Source organism: Hemiscyllium ocellatum, chromosome 19 (assembly GCF_020745735.1).
Source record: "Hemiscyllium ocellatum isolate sHemOce1 chromosome 19, sHemOce1.pat.X.cur, whole genome shotgun sequence".
Classification (NCBI taxonomy): Eukaryota; Metazoa; Chordata; class Chondrichthyes; order Orectolobiformes; family Hemiscylliidae; genus Hemiscyllium; species Hemiscyllium ocellatum.
Window position 1 is genome coordinate 68,539,290 of NC_083419.1, and position 26,255 is coordinate 68,565,544.

At 42.8% G+C, this 26,255-nt stretch overlaps 1 protein-coding gene across 2 annotated transcripts in view; it reads right to left on the reverse strand.

The window, feature by feature from the left end:
* Nucleotides 1-3,021: 3,021 nt before the first annotated feature.
* Nucleotides 3,022-26,255, reverse strand: part of LOC132825023 (prostaglandin F synthase 1-like) — a 48,999-nt gene continuing 25,765 nt past the window's right edge. For both annotated transcript variants that reach the window (XM_060840024.1, XM_060840023.1), the window contains 6 exons: nucleotides 21,995-22,075; nucleotides 19,141-19,263; nucleotides 17,413-17,522; nucleotides 12,375-12,540; nucleotides 7,418-7,500; nucleotides 3,022-3,192 (listed from right to left, as the gene is read on the reverse strand). In XM_060840024.1, coding sequence (XP_060696007.1) covers nucleotides 3,150-3,192; nucleotides 7,418-7,500; nucleotides 12,375-12,540; nucleotides 17,413-17,522; nucleotides 19,141-19,263; nucleotides 21,995-22,075 — 606 coding nt within the window. In that variant the 3' untranslated portion in view covers nucleotides 3,022-3,149. The remainder of the gene's footprint in view (nucleotides 3,193-7,417; nucleotides 7,501-12,374; nucleotides 12,541-17,412; nucleotides 17,523-19,140; nucleotides 19,264-21,994; nucleotides 22,076-26,255) is intronic.

Consider the following 26,255-nt stretch of genomic DNA (forward strand, 5'->3'; position numbering starts at 1 on the left):
TATTTCCCTCCCCACCCCTTTCCACAAAGACCGTTCCCTCTGTGACTACCTGGTCAGGTCCATGCCCCCCAATAACCCACCCTCCCGTCCTGCCATCTCAGGAATTGCAAAACATGCTCCCACTCCTCGTCCCTCATCTCTGTCCAAGGCCCTAAAGGAGCCTTCCACATCCATCAAAGTTTTACCTGCACATCAAACAATGTCATTTATTGTATCCGTTGCTCCTGATGCGGTCTCCTCTACATTGGGGAGACTGGACACCTCCTAGCAGAGCACTTTAGGGAACATCTCTGTGACACCCACACCAATTAACCCCTCAGTCCTGTGGCCCAACATTTCAATTCCCCCTCCCATTTAGCCGAGGACATGTAGGTCCTGGGCCTCCTTCACTGCCGCTCCCTCACCACCTGACTCCTGGAAGAAGAATGCTTCATCTTCCACCTCAGAACACTTCAACCCCAGGGCATCAATGTGGACTTCACCAGTTTCCTCATTTCCCCTTCCCCCACCTCACCTCAGTTCCAATCTTCCAGCTCAGCACCACTCTCGTGACCTGTCTTACCTGCCTATCTTCCTTTCCATCTGTCCACTCCACCATATTCTTTGAGCTATCACCTCCATTCCCACCCCCATTCACCTGTTGTACTCTATGCTACTTTCTCCTCACCTCCGCCTCTCATTTATCTCTCCACCCTGCAGGCACCCTGCTTCTATTCCTGATGAAGGGCTTTTGCCCGAAACGTCGATTTTCCTGCTCCTCGGATGCTGCCTGATCTGCTGTGCTTTTCCAGCATCACTCTAATCTAGGCCCTAAGTTTGGATATCTGGTCAGCATGGACAAGTTGGATCGAAGGGTCTGATCCTGGCTGTACATCTCTATGACTATAACTGCGGGTACAATTACAAGGTTTAAAAGATATTTGGATGGATATCTAAATAGGAAAGGTTTGGAGGGATATGGCCAGAGGCAGGCAGGTGGGACTAGTTTAATTTGAGATAATGGTCAACCTTGAGTTGGACTGAATGGTCTGTTTCCGTGCTGTATGACTCTCTGATTCTAGAGATGTGACACAAGATGGCTCAACGGGTTCAAAATTGAACCACCCTAATAGGTAGATACAGGGATCCTTGTAGCACAGTGGTGGTGTCATAGAGTCATAGAGATGTACAGCATGGAAACAGACCCTTTGGTCCACTCATCCATATCCCTCCAAACCCTTCCTATTCATATACCCATCCAAATGCTTTCTAAATGTTGCAATTGTACCAGCCTCTACCAGGAGGTCTGGATTCAGAACATCAGTTGCAGAACTATGTAATATTTCTGAATAGGTTGATTAGGAAAAAAACATCAGTCCCTCCTTAAGCGATGAGACCAAAACTGTACACATATTTCAGATGCAGCTCACTCATGCCCTGTACTGTTGTAGCAAGACATCCCCACTTGCAAACTCCATCACCTTTGAATGAAGGCCAATATTCCATTTCTCTTTCAAATTATCTGCTGCACCTGCATACTAACCCACTTTGATCCACATTCACACTCCAAATTTCTGAGACTCTAGTAGAGAACAAAATAGACCAATCCTCGCAACAGCTAGATGGTTAATTGCCAAAATGCCTTGGGTATTATAGTTCAATCAGGGCAATCACAGGGCTTATCATAGGATTTCAAATGTGTTTCCATATGTATTGTTTGAGAACAACTTCAGTCAGGGAGGGACCTTACTTGTCTCCATCTGAAGGAGATTGCTTATCAGATGAGCATTGCCATAGTAAAATGTCTGAGTTTTAGCCTGACTTCATTTGGACCTTGGTAGCCTATTCAACTTCATTTGAAATTTGGGAGGTGCTCTTGGCAGACAACTTGAGAGTGGAAACACAAACAGAAATTGCTGGAGAAACTCAGCAGCATCTGTTGGGAGAAAGCGGAGTTATGTTTTTGAATCCAGTGACATTTCTTCAAAACTGACCCATCTCCCATACCATTTTGCCCTAACCCACATTCTCCCTATGTCTGCAATTTACCTGCACTTCACTCAATATTTGCTGCTCTCAGTTTGGGGATGAGGAAACGCAAACCAGGCAACCATTTTGTGATACAGCTATGTTTTGTCAACAAACATGACCCTGAGCTTCTGGTTGCTTGCCAATTCAATGCATCACCATGTTCCCTGGTCAATATCTGTCTCAAGCCTGTTGCAGTGCTCCTGTGAAGCTGAGCACAAGCTAGAAGAACACCATCTCCTTTTCCTCTTGGGGACTCTGCAGCCTTCAAGACTGAATACTAAGGTCGCTAATTTTAGAGCCTGAGCACCTCCTTCCAAGATCTTTACCTAACCCCACACTCCAAGCCCTGTCACCCCTTTGTCTCTTGGGATGTCCCTTGCTTGGGTTTTTGTTCCTAGCAAATCAAGTCATCTGTCTATACTGGAGCAGGCTTAATCCTCCTGAAATTCTTTCACAGTGGAGGTCTTCCATGCTGAATCAGATAGGTGCCTCAAAACATCAACCAAAGGACCTTCAATATGAAGAACGTCCTTCAGGGAAGACAGCTGCTGAAATGAAACTTTTTTTTTGCTGTATCCTGATTTTATGAGCCATGTTACTTCCATATGAAAATCCAAATACATTAGATCTACCAGTTTCTCTTTATCAACTCTATATTCTCAAAAATGTATTACCAACAATATATTCTCAAAAACACACTAATATTGTCAAAGAACTCAAGTAAATTTATCAAACATAATTTGATCTATGTTCCCTTCAAACTAAAGAATGAGGAGCTATAATTTAGCAGTAGTATACTCTGTAACATCTCGGGCACGACCCATTTGGACTGTGTTGCAAAGGGGGCCTTCTTGATGTCTGTATGAATGCTCTAAAATGAGCATAGTTAGGATGCGAAAACAGGAAAAGAGCAGAGAACACTTTGGATGTAGAATGGGCGAAGAGAAACATAAAGATGAGACAATACATGGTGAACATATTGACCATCAAATAAAAACACTTGCCATAAAATTTCTAACAATACTCAGACTTTATTTATCTTTATCAAAACATTTTCTTCAGGGTATTTAAGATTTGCTCTTGACATATCCACATAGTATCGTTGCATCACTGAAACATCCCATTACTTGCAGATCGCATTAATATTCATCATGGAATGGATATTTAGGGTGGTCAATCAACCTGGATGAAACAAAAAAAAAATGGAAGCAGCTAAACATGCTTAAAATGGGTCTTTCAGCTGAGACATGATTTTCCACTCGGGGCCTTGGGAAGGGGAAAGAATGGGTCCAGAGCAAGACTAGATCAGGAGGAGATCTTCATCCACTCACCCAAGTACTCAGAAAAGTTGGCAGACTAGACCTGATGATCTCCCCAACGTTGCTGGTAAAATGCAAGCAATGGGAACAGGCCTTCCAGTGATCAATTGGCACTAGCACATTAGGACTCTGGGAAGCACTGAGGATCAGAGAGACCTTGGTGTGCATGGCGATCAGTCTCTTATGTTATCTGGACAGGTGGATAAAGTGGTTAAGAAGGCATATGGGATACTTACCTTAATTGGCTGGGGCATAGATTTTAAGAGCAGGCAACTGTAAAAAATGTTGGTTAGACCACAGCCAGAGTATTGTGTGCAGTTCTGGAATCCACATTATAAGAGGGATGTGATAGCACTGGAGCATGTGCAAAGGAGATTTACTGACATTACCTGGGCTGCAGACTTTTAGTTATGAGGAGACATTGAACAGACTGGGGTTGCTATCCTTAAAGCAGAGCAGACCGTGGTGGTGGTTGTGGTGTTAGGGTGGGACTCATGACTGAGATGCATTAAAATTACATAGAACATAGACAGTTACAGCACAATACAGGCCGTTTGGCCCTTGGTGTTGCGCCGACCTGTGAAATTAATCTGACGTCCATCTAACAACACCGTTCCATTGTTATCCATATGTATGCCCAATGCCCATTTAATTGGCCTTAACATCGGCGAGTCTACTACTGTTGGAGGCAGTGCATTTTATGCCCCTACTACTCTCGGAGTTATGAAACTACCCCAATAACTGTCCTAAATCTATCACCCCTCAATTTAAAGCTATGTCCCCTCGTGCTAGCCATCACCATCCGAGGAAAAAGACTCTCACTGTCCATCCTATCTAACCCTCTGATTATCTTGTATGTCTCAATTAAGTCATCTCTCAACCATCAGTTCCAACAGCCTTGCCTTGTAAGAACTTCTGTCCATTCCTAACAACAGCCTAGTAAATCTCCTCTGAACACTTTCCAATGCTTCTACATCATTCCTACAATGTGGTAACCAAAACTGCATGCAATACTCCATGTGCGGCCTTACCACTGTCTTGTACAGCTGAAGCATGACCTTGTGGCTCCAAAACTCAATCCCCCTACCAATAAACGCCAACACACCATATGCCTTCTTAACAACCCTATCAACCTGGATGGCAACTTTCAGGGATTCATGCAACTGGACACCAAGATCTCTCTGCTCTTCTGCACTGCCAAAAATTTTATCATTTGCCCAGTACTCTGCATTCCAGTTACTTCTTCCGAATTAAACTCCATTTGCCACTTCTCAGTCCAACCCTGCATCTTATCTCTGTCCCACTGTAACCCACAACATTCTTCGGCACTATCTACAACTCTGTCTACCTTAGTATCATCTACAAATTTACTAAGCCATCCTTCTACGCCCACATCCAGATCATTTATAAAAATGACAAACAGCAGGGGCCTCAAAACACATCCTTGCAGCACACCACTGGTAACTGAGCTTCCAGCAACTACCACCCTGTCTTCTTTCAGCTAGCCAACTTCTGATCCAAACTGCTAAATCACCTTCAATCCTGAATCTCGGTATTTTGTGCAATAGCCTACTGTGTGGAACCTTATCAAATGCCTTACTGATGTCCATATACACCACATCAACCGCTTTACCTTCATGCACCTGTTTTGTCACCTTCTCAAAGAACTCAATGTTAGTAAGGCACAACTACCCTTTACCCGACTATCCTTAATCAAATTATACCTTTCCAGATGATTATAAATCCTATCTCTAATAACCTTTGCCAACACCTTACCTACAACCAAAGAAAGGCTCACTGGCCTATAACTACCAGGGTTGTCTCTACTCCCCTTCTTAAACAAGGGAACAGTTGCTATCCTCCAGTCTTCTGGCACTACTCCTGTCGACAATAATAACATAAAGATTGAAGCCAATGGCTCTTCAATCTCCTCCCTAGCTTCCCAGAGAATCTAAGGATAAATCCCATCTGGCCCAGGGGTCTTATCTATTTTCAGATCTTCCAAGATTGCTAAAACCTCCTCTTTGTCAACCTCAATCCCATCTAATCTTGTAGACTGTATCTCTGTATTCTCACAAACATTGCTCTTTTCCAATGTGAATACTGATGAAAAGTATTCATTAAGTGCTTCCCCATGTCCTCAGATTCCACACACAACTTTCCACTACTGTCTATGATTGGCCCTAATCTTACTTGAGTCATTCTTTTACTCCTGATGTACCTATAGAAGGCCTTAGGGTTGTCCTTGAACCTATCCGGAACAACTTCTCATATCCCATCCTGGCTCTTCTTAGCCCTCACTTTAGATCTTTTCTGGCTAATTTATAGCGCTCAAGCCCCATAACTGAGCCATCATGCCTAACCTTCACATAAGCTTTCTTCTTCCTCTTGACAAGAGCTTAAACTTTAGTAAACCATGGCTTTCTCCCTCAACTACTTCCTCCCTGCCTGACAGGTACATACTTATCAAGAACACACAGTAGCTGTTTCTTGAATCAGCTCCACATTTCAATTGTACCCATCCCCTGCAGCTTCCTCCCACATCCTATGTACCCTAAATTTTGCCTAATTGCATCACAATTGCCTTTCCCCCAGTTATACTTCTCTCCCTGCGGCACATATCTATCCCTGCCCAATGCTATCTGAGGGGCATCAATAGGGCAAACTGGAATAAGCATTTGCTTTTAGCAAAGGGATTAAAATTCAGGGTTCACAGATTTAAGGTAAAGATCAGAAAGTTTAGAGGAGATGTGAGTGAAACCTCTTTCAACCAGTGGGTGGTGGGAATTTGGAATTCACTGCCTTCAAAAACCTTCAAAAACATCTAAGTCAGTTCTTAGATATATACTTGTGATGCCAAAGCATGCAAGGTGACAGCTAAGTGCTGAAAAATGGGATTAGCACAGACTCAGTGGGCTGATGGGGTTTTTCCCGTGCTGTAGACATCTAGACCTATGACACCACTGGCAAAATGCTAAACGTGGCAGACATTTCACTCATAGCCATCCCACCCAATTTATGTGCCCCAGATATGTCAGCCTACTCTCTGGGGCCCTATTAAATCACAGCCAAAATATCACTCAGCAAACAGGTTTTCAAAATATTGAGAAAGTGTACATAATGTTGGTTATGTAGAAGGCTACTCTATTAGGTTCAGTTAGCAAATGGTTTTCAGTATTACAGTCTCTCATTCATTCATTTCTAGGATAAAGATGCTGGACAATGAAAGTAAAAAAAATAAATCAGGGATAGAATCATCTCATTTACTGATGCCAAATTAGGGGGAATATCTAATACAGACTTCACATTTGTTTCAACTACTTTTGAGGTTTTACAAGTAGTACGTTCAAACCTAGTCAAGGTCATTTATAATTTCATGCTAAGTCAAGTTATGTGCAGAACATAACAAGCAGGATTGACTCTTAAAGATGTCATTACACCCAGAAACTACCGTAGAACTGGAATTTTTCAATACATTTATTCATGAGATGCAAGCATTGCTGGTATTTATTACCCTGGAAAAGGTGGTGGCGAGCTGCAGTCCATGTGTGTGGGGTCAGGCACTGTGCTGCTAAGAAATTCCAGGATTTTCACATATTGACAATGACGTTTGTGGTGATGAAGCTTTAAGTCAGGATGGTGAGTGGATTGGAGGAGAACAGGTAGTGGTGTTCTGATGTATCTGCAGCCATGTCCTTCTAGAATGTAGGGGATATAGGTTTGGAAGCTACTGTTTAAAGGAGTGTTGGTGAGTTGCTGCAGTGCATCTTGTGGCTGGTATACACTGTTGCTCCATACTGTGTGTTGATGGTGAAGGCAGTGAAGGTTGAAGATGGTAGATCCTGCAGCAAGTCATTCAACTTGTGCACAGCAAGTTAACTATTGATTGAATTATTAAACAAACTGAAATCTACACATCAACATAAACTTTCAAGTTCAAAATGTTTAATAGAGAGACAACCTGAAAAAGTGCCATTATCATTATTTCACCTGTACCACCAGCAATAACTGAACTATATTAATTCTATAGTAGGGGTTCCTTATATTGAGGATCACATCATTGCAATTCGCTTCTGTATATTACTTACTGTTTCAAAGTTATGTATCGGCAGTTTTTGTTTATTCCATCAATAGCTTTCACTTCTTCATCACTCAGCTGGAAGTCAAAGATCTGTATTTGTCCAGAAAGAAATTCTTTGAGATTCATATTAGGAAATTGTTGGGTTTTCTTTACATTATCATAGAACAATCCTTGGACATTGCATTTCATTCACCAAGAAGTGATTCTATCATCAATCTCTAACAAAGTGGAGGCAATTGTGTCATGGCATTGTCACTAGGCTAGTAATCCAGGGTGGTGAAAGTGAGGAGTGGAGATTAGAGTTGAGAGTGTGGTGCTGGAAAAGCACATCAGGTCAGGCAGCATCCGAGAAGCAGAAGAGTCGACGTTTCAGACAAAAGCCCTTCATCAAGAATGTGCTGATAGCTGATTGAACATCCTCTGATGTTGCCTGACCTGCTGCGCTTTTCCAGCACCACTTTCTCAATAGTAACCAAGAGACTGAGGGCGGCACGGTGGCACAGTGGTTAGCACTGCTGCCTCACAGTGCCAGAGACCCGGGTTCAATTCCTGACTCAGGCAGCTGACTGTGTGGAGTTTGCACATTCTCCCCGTGTCTGCGCGGGTTTCCTCCGGGTGCTCCGGTTTCCTCCCACAGTCCAAAGATGTGCAGGTCAGGTGAATTGGCCATGCTAAATTGCCCATAGTGTTAGGGGAATGGGTGGGTTGTGCTTTGGTGGGTCGGTGTGGACTTGTTGGGCCGTAGGGCCTGTTTCCACACTGTAAGGAATCTAAAAAGACCCAGGATTAATGCTGTGGGACAATGGCTGGAGTAGGATTTGAACCAGTAATGAAATTTGAATCAATGAACATCTGGAATTAAAAGCTAGTCTACAAGTAACCACATAAAACCATTCTTGTAAAGACCAAACTAGTTCACTAAAGGCGGTTTAGGTAGAGATATCCACCATCCTTATTTGGTCTGACCTGCACGAGATACCAAACCCATAAATGTGTTTGACTCTTAAAAGGGTCTGGCAAGATATTGAGTTCAAGGATAATAGGGATGATTAATAAATGCTGCAGCAACACACATATCCCATGAACAAACAAATGTCTTCACTTATTCTGTTGAAAACTGGGTTAAGATGATCCAGCACAGAATGTAGTGAAGGGGCTATTTGCCCATGCCAGCGGTATTTAATTAGCACCCCTTTCCACAATACATTGTAAATATTTTACTATAAGAACTTATCTGCTTTATTTTGGAAAGTGACAATTGAATCAGTTTTACAACTGAAATTTATCAAATCTTCACTATACTCAAAACTTTGGCATCCAGCTATAGTGTACATTGGTAACAATATGCCATCATTTATTACCTATTACCTTTCCAAATGCCTTACAAGGTTCCTTGCAATTGACAGTGGGCAAATTGGCTTGTGGTTGCTGGATTAATCTCTCTGATAGAGTTTGGAGTTTATAATCTTCCTGTCCTCTGAGATCTCTCCCATAATCAAAAGAGACCATGGGCCAGAGCATCTGCGCCTTTTTTGTTTTTACTTCTGTCTATTAAAGAGAATTTATCAAATCCAAACTGGCTGATTTTTCTACATTGAAGATAGAGAACCTATTAACCTTTATAGCCTATCAACATTCTTGCTTCTCCTGCTATACTGGAAGTCTCTCTTATTGTGAAGACCAATGTAAAGTACTCATTTAGCACTTCAGTCATGCCCGTCGCTTAAACATACTGCTGTCTAATTTAGGTGTTATAAAAGACTTTTGGGTTCTCTCATATTAACTGTTAGTCTATTCTCGCACATTGCCTTACCTCTTTTAATTACATTTTTAAATCTTGCACTACAATCAGATAAGATGTATTGTAAACTTTACGTTTTGTTAAGACTCCAGTTATGTCTCTATCAATCATAACATCTGAAATTTAGCTTTTACATGCCTGTCTATGAACCACAACACTCTGTATCTATGCACTGGAAACAACCACTTATTGAAGATTGGCTAATAACTGATAAGTGTTTGATTCCAATACACCCAAGTTCTATCTTTCCCAGTTTATGAAAGTGAAACCTATCCATCTCCATTATGGCAATACTCTCCTTGTCTCAATCTCCATGCTCCATGAAACTAGTCAATTAGTGAGTTAATCACCATCATAATCTATCATATTATGCTCATCTCCCTGTTCACTAAAGCCTCAAATTTACAACTGTTGCCCTGGCGTTCAAATACCATCTTCTTCCTTCCTTCTTCCTTTCAAAGAACTTGCATTCCAACAACTCTCAGTTCATACATTCTCCCTTCCCTTCAGTGCATGATGGCCATGCTTTCAGAAAGTAAGACCTTAAAACTCTGGAGTTCCCTCTCCAAAACTCTCCTTCCTCCTCAAAGATCTTTCTTAAAATGTATCTTTATATTCTCTCTGATATTGCTTTAATTGGTTTGGCTTCATTATTTTAGTCTGTTAACAATCCTGTTTAAGACTATTTATATTAAATGCTATAGTTAAATCTAAAAATGAAGAGCTGCAAAACAGTCAAGCTCCTAATTATTTATAGAGGATCCCTCTGTTGCACATTGAATGTCTTGAGATTCTCACTTGCCCCTCCCCAGTTAAAGGTGCTACATAAATCCAAGTTCATATTGGAGATCAACAAGCCGGAGAGTTTGTACATAGATTCCAAACCAGCTGGTTAGGTAGAAACTAATACATGTAGCTTTTACAGTTTTTGAAACGATTTGTAGCTTGGGTTGTGGATGAGATCATAGATTTGTTGGCCAAGCTGGTGTGGTCTTCTGCAGATGTTTTGTCGCCTCGCTAGGTGACATCATCAGTGTGTCTTCAATAAAGTGTTGGCAGTCTATCCCGCCTGGTATTCATGTCTCTCTGCTTTTTTTTGTACTTCCGGTTCTGTGTCCGAGTGGTTTGTATCTGGGGTCCAGTTCAAGGTGTTTATTCCTGAGTTCTAGTTGGAGTGCCAAACTTCAAGTAATTTCGTTGGGTCCTTTTGTTTTGTCTATGCTATGATGGTTACATTGTCCCAGTTGAATTTGGGTCCTTCGTTGACTGTGTGGTTGGAAATGAGAGAGTATTGGTCCTGTCAGGCAGTGGGGAGTTGATATGAGTACAGTCATATAGTCAGTTTTCTTCCTGTTTGTCTGATGTAGTATTTTTCCCAGTCCTTGCAAGGTATCTTGTAAATAACATTCGTCTTGTTGGATGTGGGTGTCAGGTCTTTAACTTTTGTGAGGAGCTGGTGATCAGTACGGGGTGGCACGGTGGCACAGTGGTTAGCACTGCTGCCTCACAGCGCCAGAGACCCGGGTTCAATTCCCGACTCAGGCTACTGACTGTGTGGAGTTTGCACGTTCTCCCCGTGTCAGCGTGGGTTTCCTCCGGGTGCTCCGGTTTCCTCCCACAGTCCAAAGATGTGCAGGTCAGGTGAATTGGCCATGCTAAATTGCCCGTAGTAATAGGTAAGGGGTAAATGTAGGGGTATGGGTGGGTTTCGCTTCGGCGGGTCGGTGTGGACTTGTTGGGCCGAAGGGCCTGTTTCCACACTGTAAGTCTAAGTATTTGCTGGTTTATGGGCCATTAAGATTCTTAGTGGTCTGAGTAATCAGGTAGTCATTTCTGATATTTCTTCAATGTATGGTATGGTCACCTTCATATCTGGTTGTATAGTGTTTTCCTCTTTAGGTTTGTTGCTTAAGTATCTGAGGGTAGTGCTCTTGGGGTATCCGTTTTGTTTAAATCCAAACAAGCAAGAGCACATTGCAGCAACCCAGAACTTCAGAAGGCAGAACAGGAATACCTATTCAAGGGATTTAAACAAAACAGATATTGCAACAGCACTATCCTCCAATACTCATGCAACCTAAAGAAGAAAACACTACATGATCAGACATGATAGTGACTATACCATACATCAAAGAAATATCAGAAATAGCCAACTGAATACTCGGACCTTTAGGAATCGTAGTGGCCCTTAAACCAGTAAATACCGTTCACCAGCTCCTCACAAAAGTTAAAGACCTGACACTCACATTCAACAGGATGAACATTACTTATGAGATACCCTGCAAGGACTGGGAAAAAAAAAGTGCATAGGACAAACAGGAAGAAAACTGACCATATGAGTGTGTGAACATCAACTCCCCACTGCCAGACATGATCAATACACTCTCATTTCTAACCACACAGACAATGAAGGACACAAATATAACTGGGACAATGTAACCATCATAGCACAGACAAAACAAAGGCACGCAACAGAATTCCTTGAAGCCTGACACTCCAACAAGAACTCCGGAATAAACACCTTGAACTGGATCCCATATACAAACCACTCAGACACAGAACCAGAAATACCAAAAGAACAGAAAGATATAAATACCAGGTGGGAAAGACACCAACACTTTATCGAAGACACACTGATGATGTCACCTAGTGAGGTGACAAAACGTCTGCAGAAAACCACACCAGCTTGGCGAATGAAGCTATGACCTTTCTTTGTGGACAGAGTGCAGTAGACCCCCTCCCAACACACTGAGAGTGACAGAGATTCTCTTTTTAGATATGCACAAAGACAATTAATAACCACTACCTGTTTCTCTGAACCTTGAAAGCATTAACCAAGTGATCAACCAGAGATTAACAAGTCAGACCTGTAATTTGTGAGTCTTCAATAGCTGATGCTGCCCTTGGCTACGTTCAGACTAATAAAAGTGCACTGAACCCTCTTGTGGTGCAGTGGTAATGTCACTTCCCCTGAACTGAGAGACCTGGGTTCAAGTTCCAACTGCTCTAAAGGTGAGTAATAACATCTCTGAACTGGTGGATTAGGGAAAATATGACTGCATGCTTTGCAATACAAAATTTACAAGGCCCACCTTGCTGAAAATCAGGTGCACTCATGCAAAAACAACTAAAAGAACAAGTATCTATTCGAGGAATGTTTTACCTTTTTGTTCTGCTTCATCCGTCCAAGATTGAAACTCTTTGGAATAACGACAATGTCACGCTGTATCTGATAACGGAGAGCTATTTGAGCTGCTGTTTTGTTGTGTTTCTCACCAATTTTTCTCAGCTCAGGATCGTTCAAAACAATGGGATTATTTGGGTCGAACCTGCATTGGAAATGAGGAAGAGGCACTACAAAATCCAAGAACTTCCCAAAACTCCACTCTACTTCAAATATGCAGTTGATATCTGGGATGGTCTTTCATCTAATTTTTTTGTTGCAAATGAAAATAAACTCAAAGGTAAAATGCTCCTATGAAAGTGGTCCTGAGTAACTTAAACCAGAAAGTCTCAGGATGCTGGTGAATGAGCAGATTAGACATGGTATCTTAGGGGTTTAGGTTGGGGTGAGCGTGGTGGAGGTGGAGGTGGGGGAGTGGTTTCAGTTTTGTTAATATGTTTTATGTTTTAAATGCTACTAGATGGACAATAGACAATTAGAAAATAAACTCAGGTTTCATTTCCTGGTGAAGGCTGAAGACATGCATTTGATTCAGTTATGGATGCCCTTTATGAGGTGATAACCTGCCAATATTCATTGCCTCGAGACACTCAGATGTGGTATTAGTACAAGTGTCCCTAATTTTTCAGAAAAAAACCAATAATGCACAGCTTCTCATATAATAATTTACATCTTGCCACTGCAAGGCGATTTGAGAGAGTAAAGCTTCCCAGAGTCAGGATATACTGAGCTAGTTAAAAATCACATAATACCAGGTTATAATCCAACAGGTTTATTTGGAAGCACTAGTTGCTTCTTCATCAGGAACTGTGTTACAATTTAGAGCAAAAGATTATAGTGTCATGCAACTGAAATGACATATTGAACAAATCTGGATTGTTAAGTCTTTCATCTTTTAGAATGGGTTGCAGTGTACAGTATAGTGGGGTCACCTGTAGTGTGACATGAACCCAAGATCCCAGTTGAGGCCACCCTCATGAGTATTGAACTTGGCTGTCAACCTCTCTACATGTGGCTCCTCCACATCATGTACTGAGATATGCACTCTCTCAAGCAGCTTGCACAAATTGCATTTGACCAAGTGTTCATTGTGGGGAGTTTCATGGAGAATTCTTTTTTGAGAGCCATTATTTACAAGATACCCTGCAAGGACTGGGAAAAACACTGCATAGGACAAACAGGAAGAAAACTGACCATATGAGTGCATGTACATCAACTTCCCACTGCCAGACACATTTCCAACCACACAGACAACGAAAGACACAAATTCAACTGGGACAATATAACCATTATAGCACAGACAAAACACAGACATGTGACAGATGCCTTGAAGCCTGGAACTCCAACTAGAACTCAACTATAAACACCTTGAACTGGACCCCATATACAAACCACTCAGACACAGAACCAGAAGTACCAAAAGAACAGAGATATAAATACCAGATGGGATAGACCATCAACACTTTAGATTACATTACCTACAGTGTGGAAACAGGCCCTTCGGCCCAACAAGTCCACACCGAACCGCCGAAGCGCAACCTACCCAGACCCATTCCCCTACATTTACCCCTTCACCTAACACTACGGGCAATTTGGCATGGTCAATTCACCTAACCTGCACATCTTTGGACTGTGGGAGGAAACCAGAGGGCCCGGAGGAAACCCACACAGACACGGGGAGAATGTGCAAACTCCACAGTCAGTAGCCTGAGGCGGGAATTGAAACCCGGGTCTCTGGTGCTATGATAATCTGCCAATATTCAATGCCTCGAGACACACAGTCACTCAGATGTGGTATTGGTACCAGTGCCCCTACGTGCTCAGAAAAAACTCAATAATGTGCAGCTTCTCAAATAATAATTTACATCTTGCGAGGCAATATGACAGAGCAAAGATTCTCAGAGTCAGGATGTACTGAAATATGTACTCTCTTGAGTAACTCGCACAAGTTGAATTTGACAGTGTTCATTGTGGGGAGTTCCATGGAGAATTCTCCTCTGTGAGCCTGAGTGAAAACCCTCACAATTTTACACTGCTCACTTTATTATGTATGCATCATGTACTAACTTGCTCTCACCAGCAATGAGTAAAGTATTTGACACATTGTGTCATTTAAATACTGTATTCTGGTGGCATTTTAAACAGTTCAATTGCTGCCAACCAAATATGTCCTTTCACTGTTCCAGCATGTTGGCATGCTGATTCTCTGACAGGGACCTTGAGATCCTGTGGAGAAGACAGTGATTCTCTTTCCTCATGACCACTAGAGAAGACCACCGTACCAGACCCTGCCAATATCCTGAAGAATGACCAACAACACCACAAGTGTACTGATCTTTTGTGCTCCGCCAGGGTATCTTGCACCATGTTTTCTCTGCTACCTCTGACTCATTAGCTGTTAAACCAAGGCTCATGGTCTACCATTCCCAGTATTACCTGCAACATCATCCCTTATGCGCTTTTACCCACCACAACTCCCCTAAATGACTAACCCTCCTTGGCAGAGGAGCTACAGAAAAAGAAGTTGCTGCCCAGGCAATCTAGAGGTGCCCAGGCCCTTCACTTTCACTCCATCTTCTATTCCCAATCCATTGGGAGTTCAGGCTGGGGAAGGTGAACAAACTTCTGTATAGAACACACTCTGCATGCCTGAGACCTTCAGACAAAAGAACCTAGTGGTCACACATCCATACACCTAAGGCTAGTAGTCTGCACTATAGGCTAGGCTACCCCCACATTAGTTGTGCACTCCACAATTGCATGGAGGCATGGTTTTTCTACATTACTCGTGGCATGTGGGCAACATCGGCAGGCCAGCATTTATTGCCCATCCCGAGTTGCCCTTGAGAAGGTGATGGTGAGCTCCTTTTGAACCGTTGCAGTCCACCTGCTGTAGATTAACATGCAATGCCCTGAGGAAGGAAATTTCAGGATTTTGACCCCACAACAGTGAACAGCAATACATTTCCAAGATGGGGAGTGGTTTGGAAGAGAACTTGGTAGTGTTCCCATGTACCTGCTTCCCTTCTCCTTCTAGATGGTATCGGTGCTGTCTAAGGATCTTTGGTAAATTTCTGCACTGCATTTTATAGATAGTACATACTGCTGCTACTGAGTGTTGGTGGTGAAGGCAGTGGACACTTGTGGATGTGGTGCCAGTCAAGAGGGCTGCTTTGTCTTGGATGGTATTAAGCTTCTGAAGAGCCGTTGCAGCTGCACCCATCCAAGCAAGTAGGGAGTCTTCCATCACACTCTTGACTTTGCCTTGTAGATGATGGGACAGGCTTTGGAGAGTCAGGATGTGAGCTCGTTGTTGCAGTACCCCATGCCTGCTATGCACCTTTGCCTCCCATCCTTGTATGTTGATTATCCTGCTCTCTGGATTTCACAATTATTACCCTCTCTGCATCCAAGCATGCTGTCTCCAGTACCCACAGCTGATTTCAATAGTACCCCACATCAACAGTGGCCCACAAAAATTTACCTTGATTTTCAGTGAGGAACTTCTACACCGACCACCACCAACCAACTTGGAAAATCAGCCCTTTCTCACAGGTGCCCAGACCCCTGGCTGATCTCAGCGCAGCTTCCTGGCTGATCTACCACTAATCCTCGGCTGGATAAACTGGACCTGCAGGATTGGCATGGCCTACTCTCCAGACCTCCGAACCTTGGATACCCAGGCCAGGACAATTGCAGTCAGGTCAACATAATTGAATGAGAGTCAAGAACTCAGACTCTCATCGTCGACATAAATTTTAGCTCTTTTCCAAACTTAAAAGTCAGTTTGGTCTTTCTGATGGTCAGTGTTTCGATACCTAACTGTGTGCATTAGCATCTCACTAAAAACACAACTCACTGCAATTAAGTCAGCCTTCCCAATGAATTTTGTCCCAATGAGAAAATGGTGGCTTCAGATATTTGACTGTTTATCAAAGGCATGTACTTGGCCACTATCACTTTGTCCTGGCCTTGTTGCTCTGTTCTTTCATCAATTCAAATCACTGTTACATTCAACTGCAGTGAAAGCTCTCCAAGTATGATTAAGGTTTCACAAGAAGAGTAAGGCAGGCTATATCTGTTCGCCGAGCTGGGAGTTTTTGTTGCAGTAGCTCGGGTGCTTGTTGTAGTGGTTCTGTTCGCCGAGCTGGACTCGAGCTGCAACAAAAACTTCCAGCTCGGCGAACAGAACCACTACAACAAGCACCCGAGCTACAAATCTTTGCACAAACTTTGAAGGCTATATCTATAGGTCAGGATACAGGCAGGCTGTGGTTGAAGGGAAGAGTAGAGGGCATACAGCTAATGGGATAGGGCTGTCAATCTGGCAACATCTGAAGACAGCAAGAGAATCAGAGCCAATGTTTCAGTTCAATGTGACAAAATGTTAACTGCTTCTCTCTTCACAGATACTGCCAGATGCACTTAGTTTCTCGAGCAATTTGTTTTTATTTCAGATGTTCAGCATCTGCAGTACTTTGCTTTTACTCAGGGAATGTAATACTGCAGGTGACCTTATAATGGAAGGGTAAAGGGTCAGGAGGGGCACTGCAAACAGGACAGATTAAATGGTGGAACGGAAACAGCCTAAGACAGTGAAATGAGAGATATGGGGATCTGGCAGGGAAGTAGGTTTGAGGCCAATGATTAACCTGGATTGCACTGAACAAAGGAAGAGGTTCCAAGGACACTTGATCTAATTCCGCTCCTATTTCATATGGATGTCCAGCAACATGCAGCGATGAATCCAAGAGGAGAGGTTCTTCGTTGCATTTGAGAAGTTGACTGGGTCATTGGGATTTTTTTCACCTTGATTGACTATGTGTTTAAACATTCTAAGTGGTACATTTTCTGAGTGGGGCTGGGGGAAACTTAAAATTTCCTGGACCTTTCAAATGAAACAGATCTTAAAGTTCTCTTAATGCTCTGGGTGTCCAGCTCCCCAGACCCAGGGAAAAGTTGTAGAAATAGTTCAATGTGTTTTGCACAGTGCAATCTCCCCTTTTGATGAACTTACCACCTAGGATCTTGCGATGATCCCAACGGACTGTAGGCCACAAGAATAATATTGTTGGATTTACAGTATTTCAGCAGTTTATTTTGGTTCAAGTACGGGTGACATTCAACCTGCAAAGAACAAAGGGCAGACAGTTTACAAATGGCAAAGAACAAGTGATGAAAATGTCACAGAGGTTCATTATTCTCCCACTGAAGCATCTCAAAACAACCAAAGAACCTACAGAGTGCAGTGATGTCTGACAAACAGCAGTAATGTGGTAGGAATGCAGGACCAACACCAGGAGAATTCAAAAAGTTTCCAGGAGCGTACACATGATAAGGCAGATGGGGCTTCAGTTTACCAACCCACAACTTTCAAGATAATGCACACCCTTTGTGTGGCACTGAAGTGCTGATTGGTTTATATACATGAGCCCTAACATGGAGTTCAAGATGAGAATGATTCACTGAGTCAGAGTAAAGTTAAAATATCAATAATTTCAAACAGGATCCCAATTTGCCTACTTCCACTGAAAACTGAAATTCCTGGAAATACTCATGAGGCCTAATAGCATGTGTTGTTGGAAGTTGGGGTTCTCTTCAAAAGTGAAACTTTATATTTAGTATTTTCTGTACAATTTGAGTGTTCCAGAAGTAATGAGCTTTAGCAAATTTAATCTGATCTCTAGTACATGAAAAGAGGAAGGGTGAGAAGAATCACAGAGGTTAAAACACAAAGATTTAATTGGGTAGTACACTACTTTATCTCAGTGCTGTCTGTTGAATAAGAAAAAAAAAGACATTTTTTGAAGGAATGAAAATGCATCTTCAAATGGAAATGGATGATGGTCTTCCTGGCATTATGACATCTGCTCATGGCCATTGTCCAAGAAATGGAAATGGATGATGGTCTTCCTGGCATTATGACATCTGCTCATGGCCATTGTCCAAGAGAGTTTGGCAAGGGAAACATTGGGTGCTCTGTTGAAGAATTATCTAGACTCAAAACGTTAGCTTGCTCTCTCTCCATAGATGCTATATGACTCACTATGATCTCCAGCAATTGTTTTCAGTATAAATTTCAGCATCTGCAGTAATTTGCTGCTGAGGATAGGTGGGAGACAGATGCAAGACAGAGGATCCAGAGAACCAAGCCACCATCTTCTTGGGAAAAGACCAAGAGAGTCCTCTGCACCAGAGAGCTCGAGGGAAGAACAAAGACAGACATTACTTCAAACCTACAGTCCCTGCTTCTCCATTCTACAGAACAGCTTTGTGATCAGTGAAGCATTCTCATCTGTCACGGGTATAGACTATTTTTGTTCAATTTATTGATGGATTATCCCCAAAATGACTTCTTAAAAATGGTTCAAAGTGATATCTGTCTTTGTTCTTTCCTCGAGCTGCTGGAAAATGGGACTAGAATAATTAGATGGTTTTTGACTGCCATAAAACACTTGATGGGACAAACGACATGTGCTTTATCATGTTCCTGTTTGGTGATCCTTGACGAGTACATTAAATTAAAATAGAATTCACAATTGACAGTCTCCACAGTCAATTAATCGGACAGCTATAACTTACTCTCCAGGCTCGACTGAGACGGTATCAAAAGGCGCAAGGTTTGAAACTTTGCAGTCTTTTCTCATTTATTACTACGTAACAGAGTCTCTCCTATATCAGAAGATGCAAAATGGCGCCATTATTAGTATATACAACAACAGTTTGTACACTTTCCATGTCTTACCTGGTTACACACTGGCTTGTATTTCAGCTTGGGCATCCTGAGCAGCATTTCCAACTGCTTGTGGTTAAAGTTGGACACTCCGATAGATCGCACTAAACCAGCATCTTTGCAGGATTCCATCACCTACATATGGTAAAATTAACAACTCAACATTGTGTGTGTGTGTGTGTGTGTGTGTGTGTGTGTGTGTGTGTGTGTGTGTGTGTGTGTGTGTGTGAGATTTAACAATTTTTCAAAAAGAAAAGTTGTTGTCCACCCCAATCCAACACTGGCACCCCCAGGTTATTTCAAAAGGAAATTTCAACGAATAATTAGAAAGGGTACACATTGCGAGACTATAGGATAAGACTCAGAGATTAGGTAGCTCTTTAAAACAAAAGAGTTTTCACAAAGAGAAGATGACCCAAATGGCTTCCTTCTGTGCTGTAAAACTCACTCATTCCTGTCTTCCGTTTATGTGTCAAATGTGTGCTTCCCCCTCCTGCATGTAATCTCTAGATTATTGTAAATAATCAACACTCTTCTGTGAATCATGTCATTCACCTTGTCCTCACCCTCCCTGCTGACACCTAAACATAATCCACTTCATACCCTACCAGGGATAAAAAGCCCAAACTTCCGTACATTATCAGATGAAGGTCAATGCCCACTCAGTTAGTTAGGAACTGAAATATGTCACTTAGCACCTTGAGCCTGTTTCAATGAGATCACGACTGATCTGTGGCCTAACTCCGCATCCCTGCCTTTGGCCTAAATCCCTGAACACCTCTGTTAGTTTACAATACTTCCTGCATCATCTGCCAATTTAGGTGTCCAAATCAGTCCCTTCACAGAACCTTGAGAGAGTCCCACCTACTACATCTCGTTAACTAGAGAACACAGACAATTTTGGGCAACACAACCCGACGAAAGGATGTGAAAGCCCAAGAAAAAGGTACAGTCAAGGGTTACCAGGAATTTCCCATTGGTGAGGGACGGTAGCAATGAGGAGAGGTTCAGGACTTCTCCTTGGATTAAGGCTAAGAGCTGAATTAACCAAAGTCTTCATGACAAGGAGGTCTTAAATCGTACAGAGAGAATGAAAGAAAGGAAAAGCCTTCCTGTACATAGAACTGTACAGCACAGGAACAGGCCCTTTGGCCCCCAGTGTTGTGCCAAACGTGATGCTAAATTAAACTAATCCCATCTGCCTGCCCTTGGCCCATCCTTAAACACCCCTATTGTACTGTATCATATCTGTGGTATGGTGGCTCTGTCGTGAGCATCGCTGCCTCACAAAGCCAGGGACTCAGGTTCGATTCCACCCCGGGCAACTGTCTCAGAGTCACAGACCGTCTGTGTGGAGTTTGCACATTCTCCCATTTACTTCATGAGTTTCCTCCCACAGTCCAGAGATGTGCAAGTTAGGTGGTTTGGCCGTGCTAAATTTCTCATAGCATCCGGGGATGTGTGAGTTAGGTGGAATTGCCTTGGGAAATGCAGGGTTGCAGGGATATGGAAGGGTCTGGCTGGGATGCTCTTCGGAATGTCAGTGTGGACTCGAAGGGCCTAATGGCCTACTTCCACACCGTGGGAATTCTATGCTTTCACCACCACCCCTGGCAGCATCCTCCAGATTCCTATCACTCTGTGTAAAAAAACCTACCCTTTATATCTCTCTTGAACTTACCCCTCTCACCTTAAATGCATGCCCCCTAGCTTTAGACATTTCAACTACAGGAAAAAGGTTCTGACAGTCAATCCTATCTATGCATCTTGTAATTTTATAGACTTCTATCAAGTCTCCCCTCAGCATCCACCACTCCAGAGAAAACAACCCGAGTTTTTCTAGCCTCTCCTTACAGCTCGTATCCAGGCAGCATCCTGGTAAACCTCTTTCTGCATCCTCTTCAAAGCCTCCACACCCTTCCTGTAATGTGGCAACCGGAATTACATGCAATACTATCATGGGTGGTCTAACCAAAATCTTAAAAAGCTGCACATGAGTTATTAACTAGATGTTATAAATTCTAAATCACAGGCTACACACCTGGATATGGGATAAGGTGAGATTTGTTTCAGTCAGTTGTCAGGACAGGTAGTGAACATTTATGTAATTTTAAAAGTGAGCTTGCTCAAAGATCTGGTAAAGCTATGAAGGCCCATATAGCCTCCTTCGGGCTTTACATGATGATTTAAATTATTCCTACTCTGTCTTATTCCTCACAAACTTGACATTAGGTTTCCTCCAATTCAGTTTGCTCTCAGTTTCGTTAATAAGTCCACACAGTAACTCTCCTATTTACTATCCCAATGACTTGAATTGATGAAGCACACTTTATAACTATGTGCTGATTCTAATCAGCTCTCAGTTTTTCTAAGTGTTTAGTCACTTGATAGAATCAGAATCAATGCAGTGCAGGAGTCTCTGCCAACAAAATACTGCTCTAAATCTCCATTAGTCTAATTTTCCTGCATTCAGCCCATTGTCTTAAATGTGATGCTTCAAGTACTCATCCAAATACTTTAAACTGTTGTGACAGTTCCCGCCTCAACTATCCTCCCAGGGCATTCCATATGCCTACCACCCACTGGGTGAAAAAGGTTTTCCTCAAATCCCCTCTGATGGCTTTTAATAACTTGCTGCAGTTTGGTGTTCTGATTTCACATTCCCTTCAAAAGTAATGGAATGATTTTTGTAACCTTGCGATCCAAGATGCAGTTCTAAAAGCTGAAACATTGAAAGGCGCTGGCCCAGTCTGTGATGCCAACAAATAAAAACAAAATTTAAAGATTAATTTCTACTTTATAGTCTCCCACATTACGAACATTCCCCATTGTCACATTTGATTTAATTCTGACAGCGATTACCTACCGCCCAGGTTTCACAGAAATCCACATCACTTTGTAGAATCTTTCCACTTGCATCCTCAGGAAACAGCACATCTTCACTTGGCTACAACAACAAAAACACCACCATATATTTACAATACATCTTTATTGTACTAAAATCAGAATTACAAACACAGAAATGATTTAAACAATGCATGAGAGGTCTACTTCATTCCATTATCAGGCTGGGAGATAGTATAGGTCAGTGAGTTTTGAGAAGATTTGTAACTCAGGTTGAGGTTCTGGATGTAAGGTTTACTTGCTGAGCTGAAGGTTCATTTTCAGACATTTCATTGCCCTACTAGGTAACATCTTCAGTGAGCTTCGGGATGAAGCTTCATCTGGAGGCTCACTGAAGATGTTACCTAATATGGTGACGAAACGTCTAAAAATGACCCTTCCAGCTCAGCGAGCAAACCTACATCCACAGGGTAGGTTAGCAAGCACAATTGCACCATATATTTAAGGCCTGCCCTTCATGTCGATGGCTTTTTGTTCTATTTCCAGGAAAGCCTGAAGTAGAGACACTGACCCTGGCTGCCTCCTCTCCTCAAGAGTGTATATTTTTGGTGGGAATCATTGGCAACAGTAGCGAGTTTGAGTGATTTAGCAGGGAATGACAATGTGGTGACTCCAGAAGAGAAGTCCTGCATTTTAGTCACATTAAAACCCCCTCAGACACCCTTCACATCCCCAACCTCCTACTCATCAGCAGCACCCAGCCGCCCTGCCCTATAGTCTTCAGCACCACTCGCACCCACTTCTACAAAGTGTCCCCTATTTCATTCGTAAAAGTTAGTTAGTTTCAAAATTCATTAATGGAATATTGGTATTGCTGGCTGAACCAACAATTTTTGCCCAGAGGGCATTTAAGAGTAAACCACATTGCTGTGGGTCTGGAGTCACATGGAGGACAGACCAGGTTAGAATGACAGTTTCCTTCCTTTGAAGGTGTTAGTGAACCAGATCTGGTGCAAGCAAGAATTAAAAAAAAATGTTAAGGTAGGGACAGCAGAATTTGGATTGGAGGGTGTAAAGAAGGGAGGCCAGGAGAGCTAATTATCGAGGCAAATGATTGAGGGTTCCAGCCACAACTGAGCTGAGGAAGGGTTGGAGTCAGAGCTGAAAATGTGATGCTGGAAAAGCGCAGCAGGTCAGGCAGCATCCAAGGAGCAGGAGAGTCGATGTTTTGGGCATGAGCCCTTCTTCAGGAAGGAGTCCTGAAGTCAGAAGTCTGTGTGACAGAAGTGGATATAAGGGGCGGCACAGGGGCTCAGTGGTTAGCACTAAAGCCTCACAGCACCAGGGACCCGGGTTCAATTTCAGCCTCGGGCGACTGTCTATGTGGATTTCCTCAGTGTGTTCCGGTTTCCTCCCACAGTCCAAAAAAGATGTGCAGATCAGGTGGATTGGCCATGCTAAATTGCCCATAGTGTTCGGTGCATTAGTCAGAGGGAAGTGGGTCTGGGTGGATTGCTCTTTGGAGGGTTGGTATGGACTTGTTGGGCTGAAGGGCCACTTTCCACACTGTCTGGAATCTAATCTATATGCAGTTCTGGTAATGAAACAGCTATCTGGGGTCAGAGTTCACATCAGGATCAAAGAACACAAGGTATGGTTATTCATCAGATGAATAGTTGCTAGGGGCCATAAAATGCAATTTGGTATGAGAACATCATGGCTTCAGTCTTTCCAATATTTAGTCGGAGGATCTCTCTATTCGAGGACAAGTAGCGTGACAAATAGGAGAGAGTGGAGTGGCTCAGAGAGAAGTGATACTGAGAAAGGAGGGAGTGAAACATGATGGGGTGCCTTCAGCTTACACCATGGAAGTTAGTACACAAGACAAGAAACAGGAGGGGGCAAAGAATCAATCCTCGAAGGCAAAAGGTATTGCTTGGGGAAAGGCAATTATGTTGTGATAGGCACGAGGGTGGAATGGTGGCACAGTGGTTAGCACTGCTGCCTCATAGCGCCAGAGACCCAGGTTCAATTCCCGCCTCAGGCAGCTGTCTATGTGGAGTTTGCACATTCTCCCCGTGTCTGCGTGCGTTTCCTCCCACAGTCCAAAAATGTGCAGGTTAGGTGAATTGGCAAAGCTAAATTGCCCGTAGTGTTAGGTGTAGGGGAATGGGTCTGTGTGGTTTGCTCTTCGGAGGGTTGGTGTGTACTTGTTGGGCCGAAGGGCCTGTTTCCACTCTAATCTAAGTTATAAGATGGGGAAGGGAAATGCAGGGGATGGGCACATTTGAAATGTGAAGTTTATTCAAGGAACGGCTACTGCAGATCCTTGATAAGAGGAAGTGGTTGAGCGAGGGAGCTGTAGTTTATTAAAGAAGTTAAATCTCTTGTCAAGAGGAAGAAGGTGGCTTATGTTAGGTTGAGACATGAAGGCTCAGTTCAGGAGCTTGAGAGTTAAAAGTTAGCCAGGAAAGACCGAAAGAGAGAGCTAAGAAGAGCCAGGAGGGGACATGAGAAGTCATTGGTGGATAGGATCAAGGAAAACCCTAAAGCTTTCTGCAGGTATATCAGGAATAAAAGAATACCTAGAGAAAGATTAGGGCCAATCAAGGACAGTAGTGGGAAATTGTGTGTCGAGTCCAAGAAGATAGGGGAAGTGCTAAATTAATATTTTTCATCAGTATTCAAACTGGAAAAAGACAATGTTGTCGAGGAGAATACGGAGATACAGGCTACGAGACTAGACAGGATTGAGGTTCACAAGGAGGAGGTGTTAGTCATTCTGAAAAGTGTGAAAATAGATAATTCCCATGGGCCAGACAGGAATTATCCTAGGATTCTCTGGGAAGTCAGGGAGGAGATTGCAGAGTCTTTGGTTTTGATCTTTTTGTCATCGTTGTCTACAGAAATAGTGCCAAACGACTGGAGGATATCAAATGTTGTCCTCTTGTTTAAGAAGAGGAGTAAAGACAACCCTGGTAATTATAGACCAGTGAGTCTTACTTCAGTTGTGAGTAAAGTGTTGGAAAAGACAGATAGGATTTAGAATCATCTAGAAAGGAATAAGTATAGTGAACATGGTTTTGTGAAGAGTAGGTCATGCCTCATAAAATTTATTTAGTTCTTTGAGATGGTGACTAAACAGGTGGATGAGGGTAAAGCAAATAGGAGAGAGTGGAGTCACTCAGAGAGAAGTGATACTGAGAAAGGAGGGAGTGAAACGTGATGGGGTGCCTTCAGCTTACACCATGGACGTTAGTACACAAAACATAAATAGGAGGGGGCAAAGAATCAATCCTTGAAGGCAAAAGTTAGTGCTGGGGGAAAGGCAAGTTGAGTAATGTATATGGATTTCAGTAAGGCATTTGATAAAGATTGCCATGGTAGGCTATTGCACAAAATACGGACGTATGGGATTGAGGGTGATTTGTGGTTTGGATCAGAAATTAGCTAGCTGAAAGAAAACAGAGGGTGGTGGTTGATGGGAAATGTTCATCCTGGAGTTCAGTTACGAGTGGTGTACTGCAAGGATCTGGTTTGAGGCCACTGCTGTTTGTCATTTTTATAAATGACCTGGATGAGACATAGAAGCATCGGTTAGTAAATGTGTGAATGACATTAAGATCTGTGGAGTTGTGGATAGTGCTGAAGGAAGTTGCAAGTTAGAGAGGGACATAGATAAGCTGCAGAGCTGGGCTGAGAGGTAGCAAATGGAGTTTAATGCGGAAAAGTGTGAGGTGATTCACTTTGGATGGAGCAATAGGAATGCAGAGTACTGGGCTAATGGTAAGATTCTTGGTAGTGTAGAAGAGCAGAGAAATCTTGGTGTCCATGTATATAGATCCCTGAAAGTTTCCACTCAGCTTGATAAGGTTGTTAAGGCATACGGTGTGTTAGCTTTTTTTGGTAGAAGGATTGAGTTTCAAGCCACGAGGTCATGCTGCAGCTGTACAAAACTCTGGTGCGGCCGCACTTATAGTATAGCAGACAGTCCTGGTCACCGCATTATTGGAAGGATGTGGAAGTTTTGGAAATGGTTGAGGTCACTTACTAGGATATTGCCTGGGTTGGAGGGAAAGTCTTATGAGGAAAGGCTGAGGGATTTGAGGCTGTTTTCAGTAGACAGAAGAAGGTTGAGAGGTGACAATTGAGACATAAAAGATATTCAGAGGGTTAGATAGGGTGGACAGTGAGACCCTGTTTCCTTGGATGGTGATGGCAGCATGAGAGGACAGAGCTTTAAATTGAGGGGTGATAGATATAGGACAGATGTCAGAGGTAGT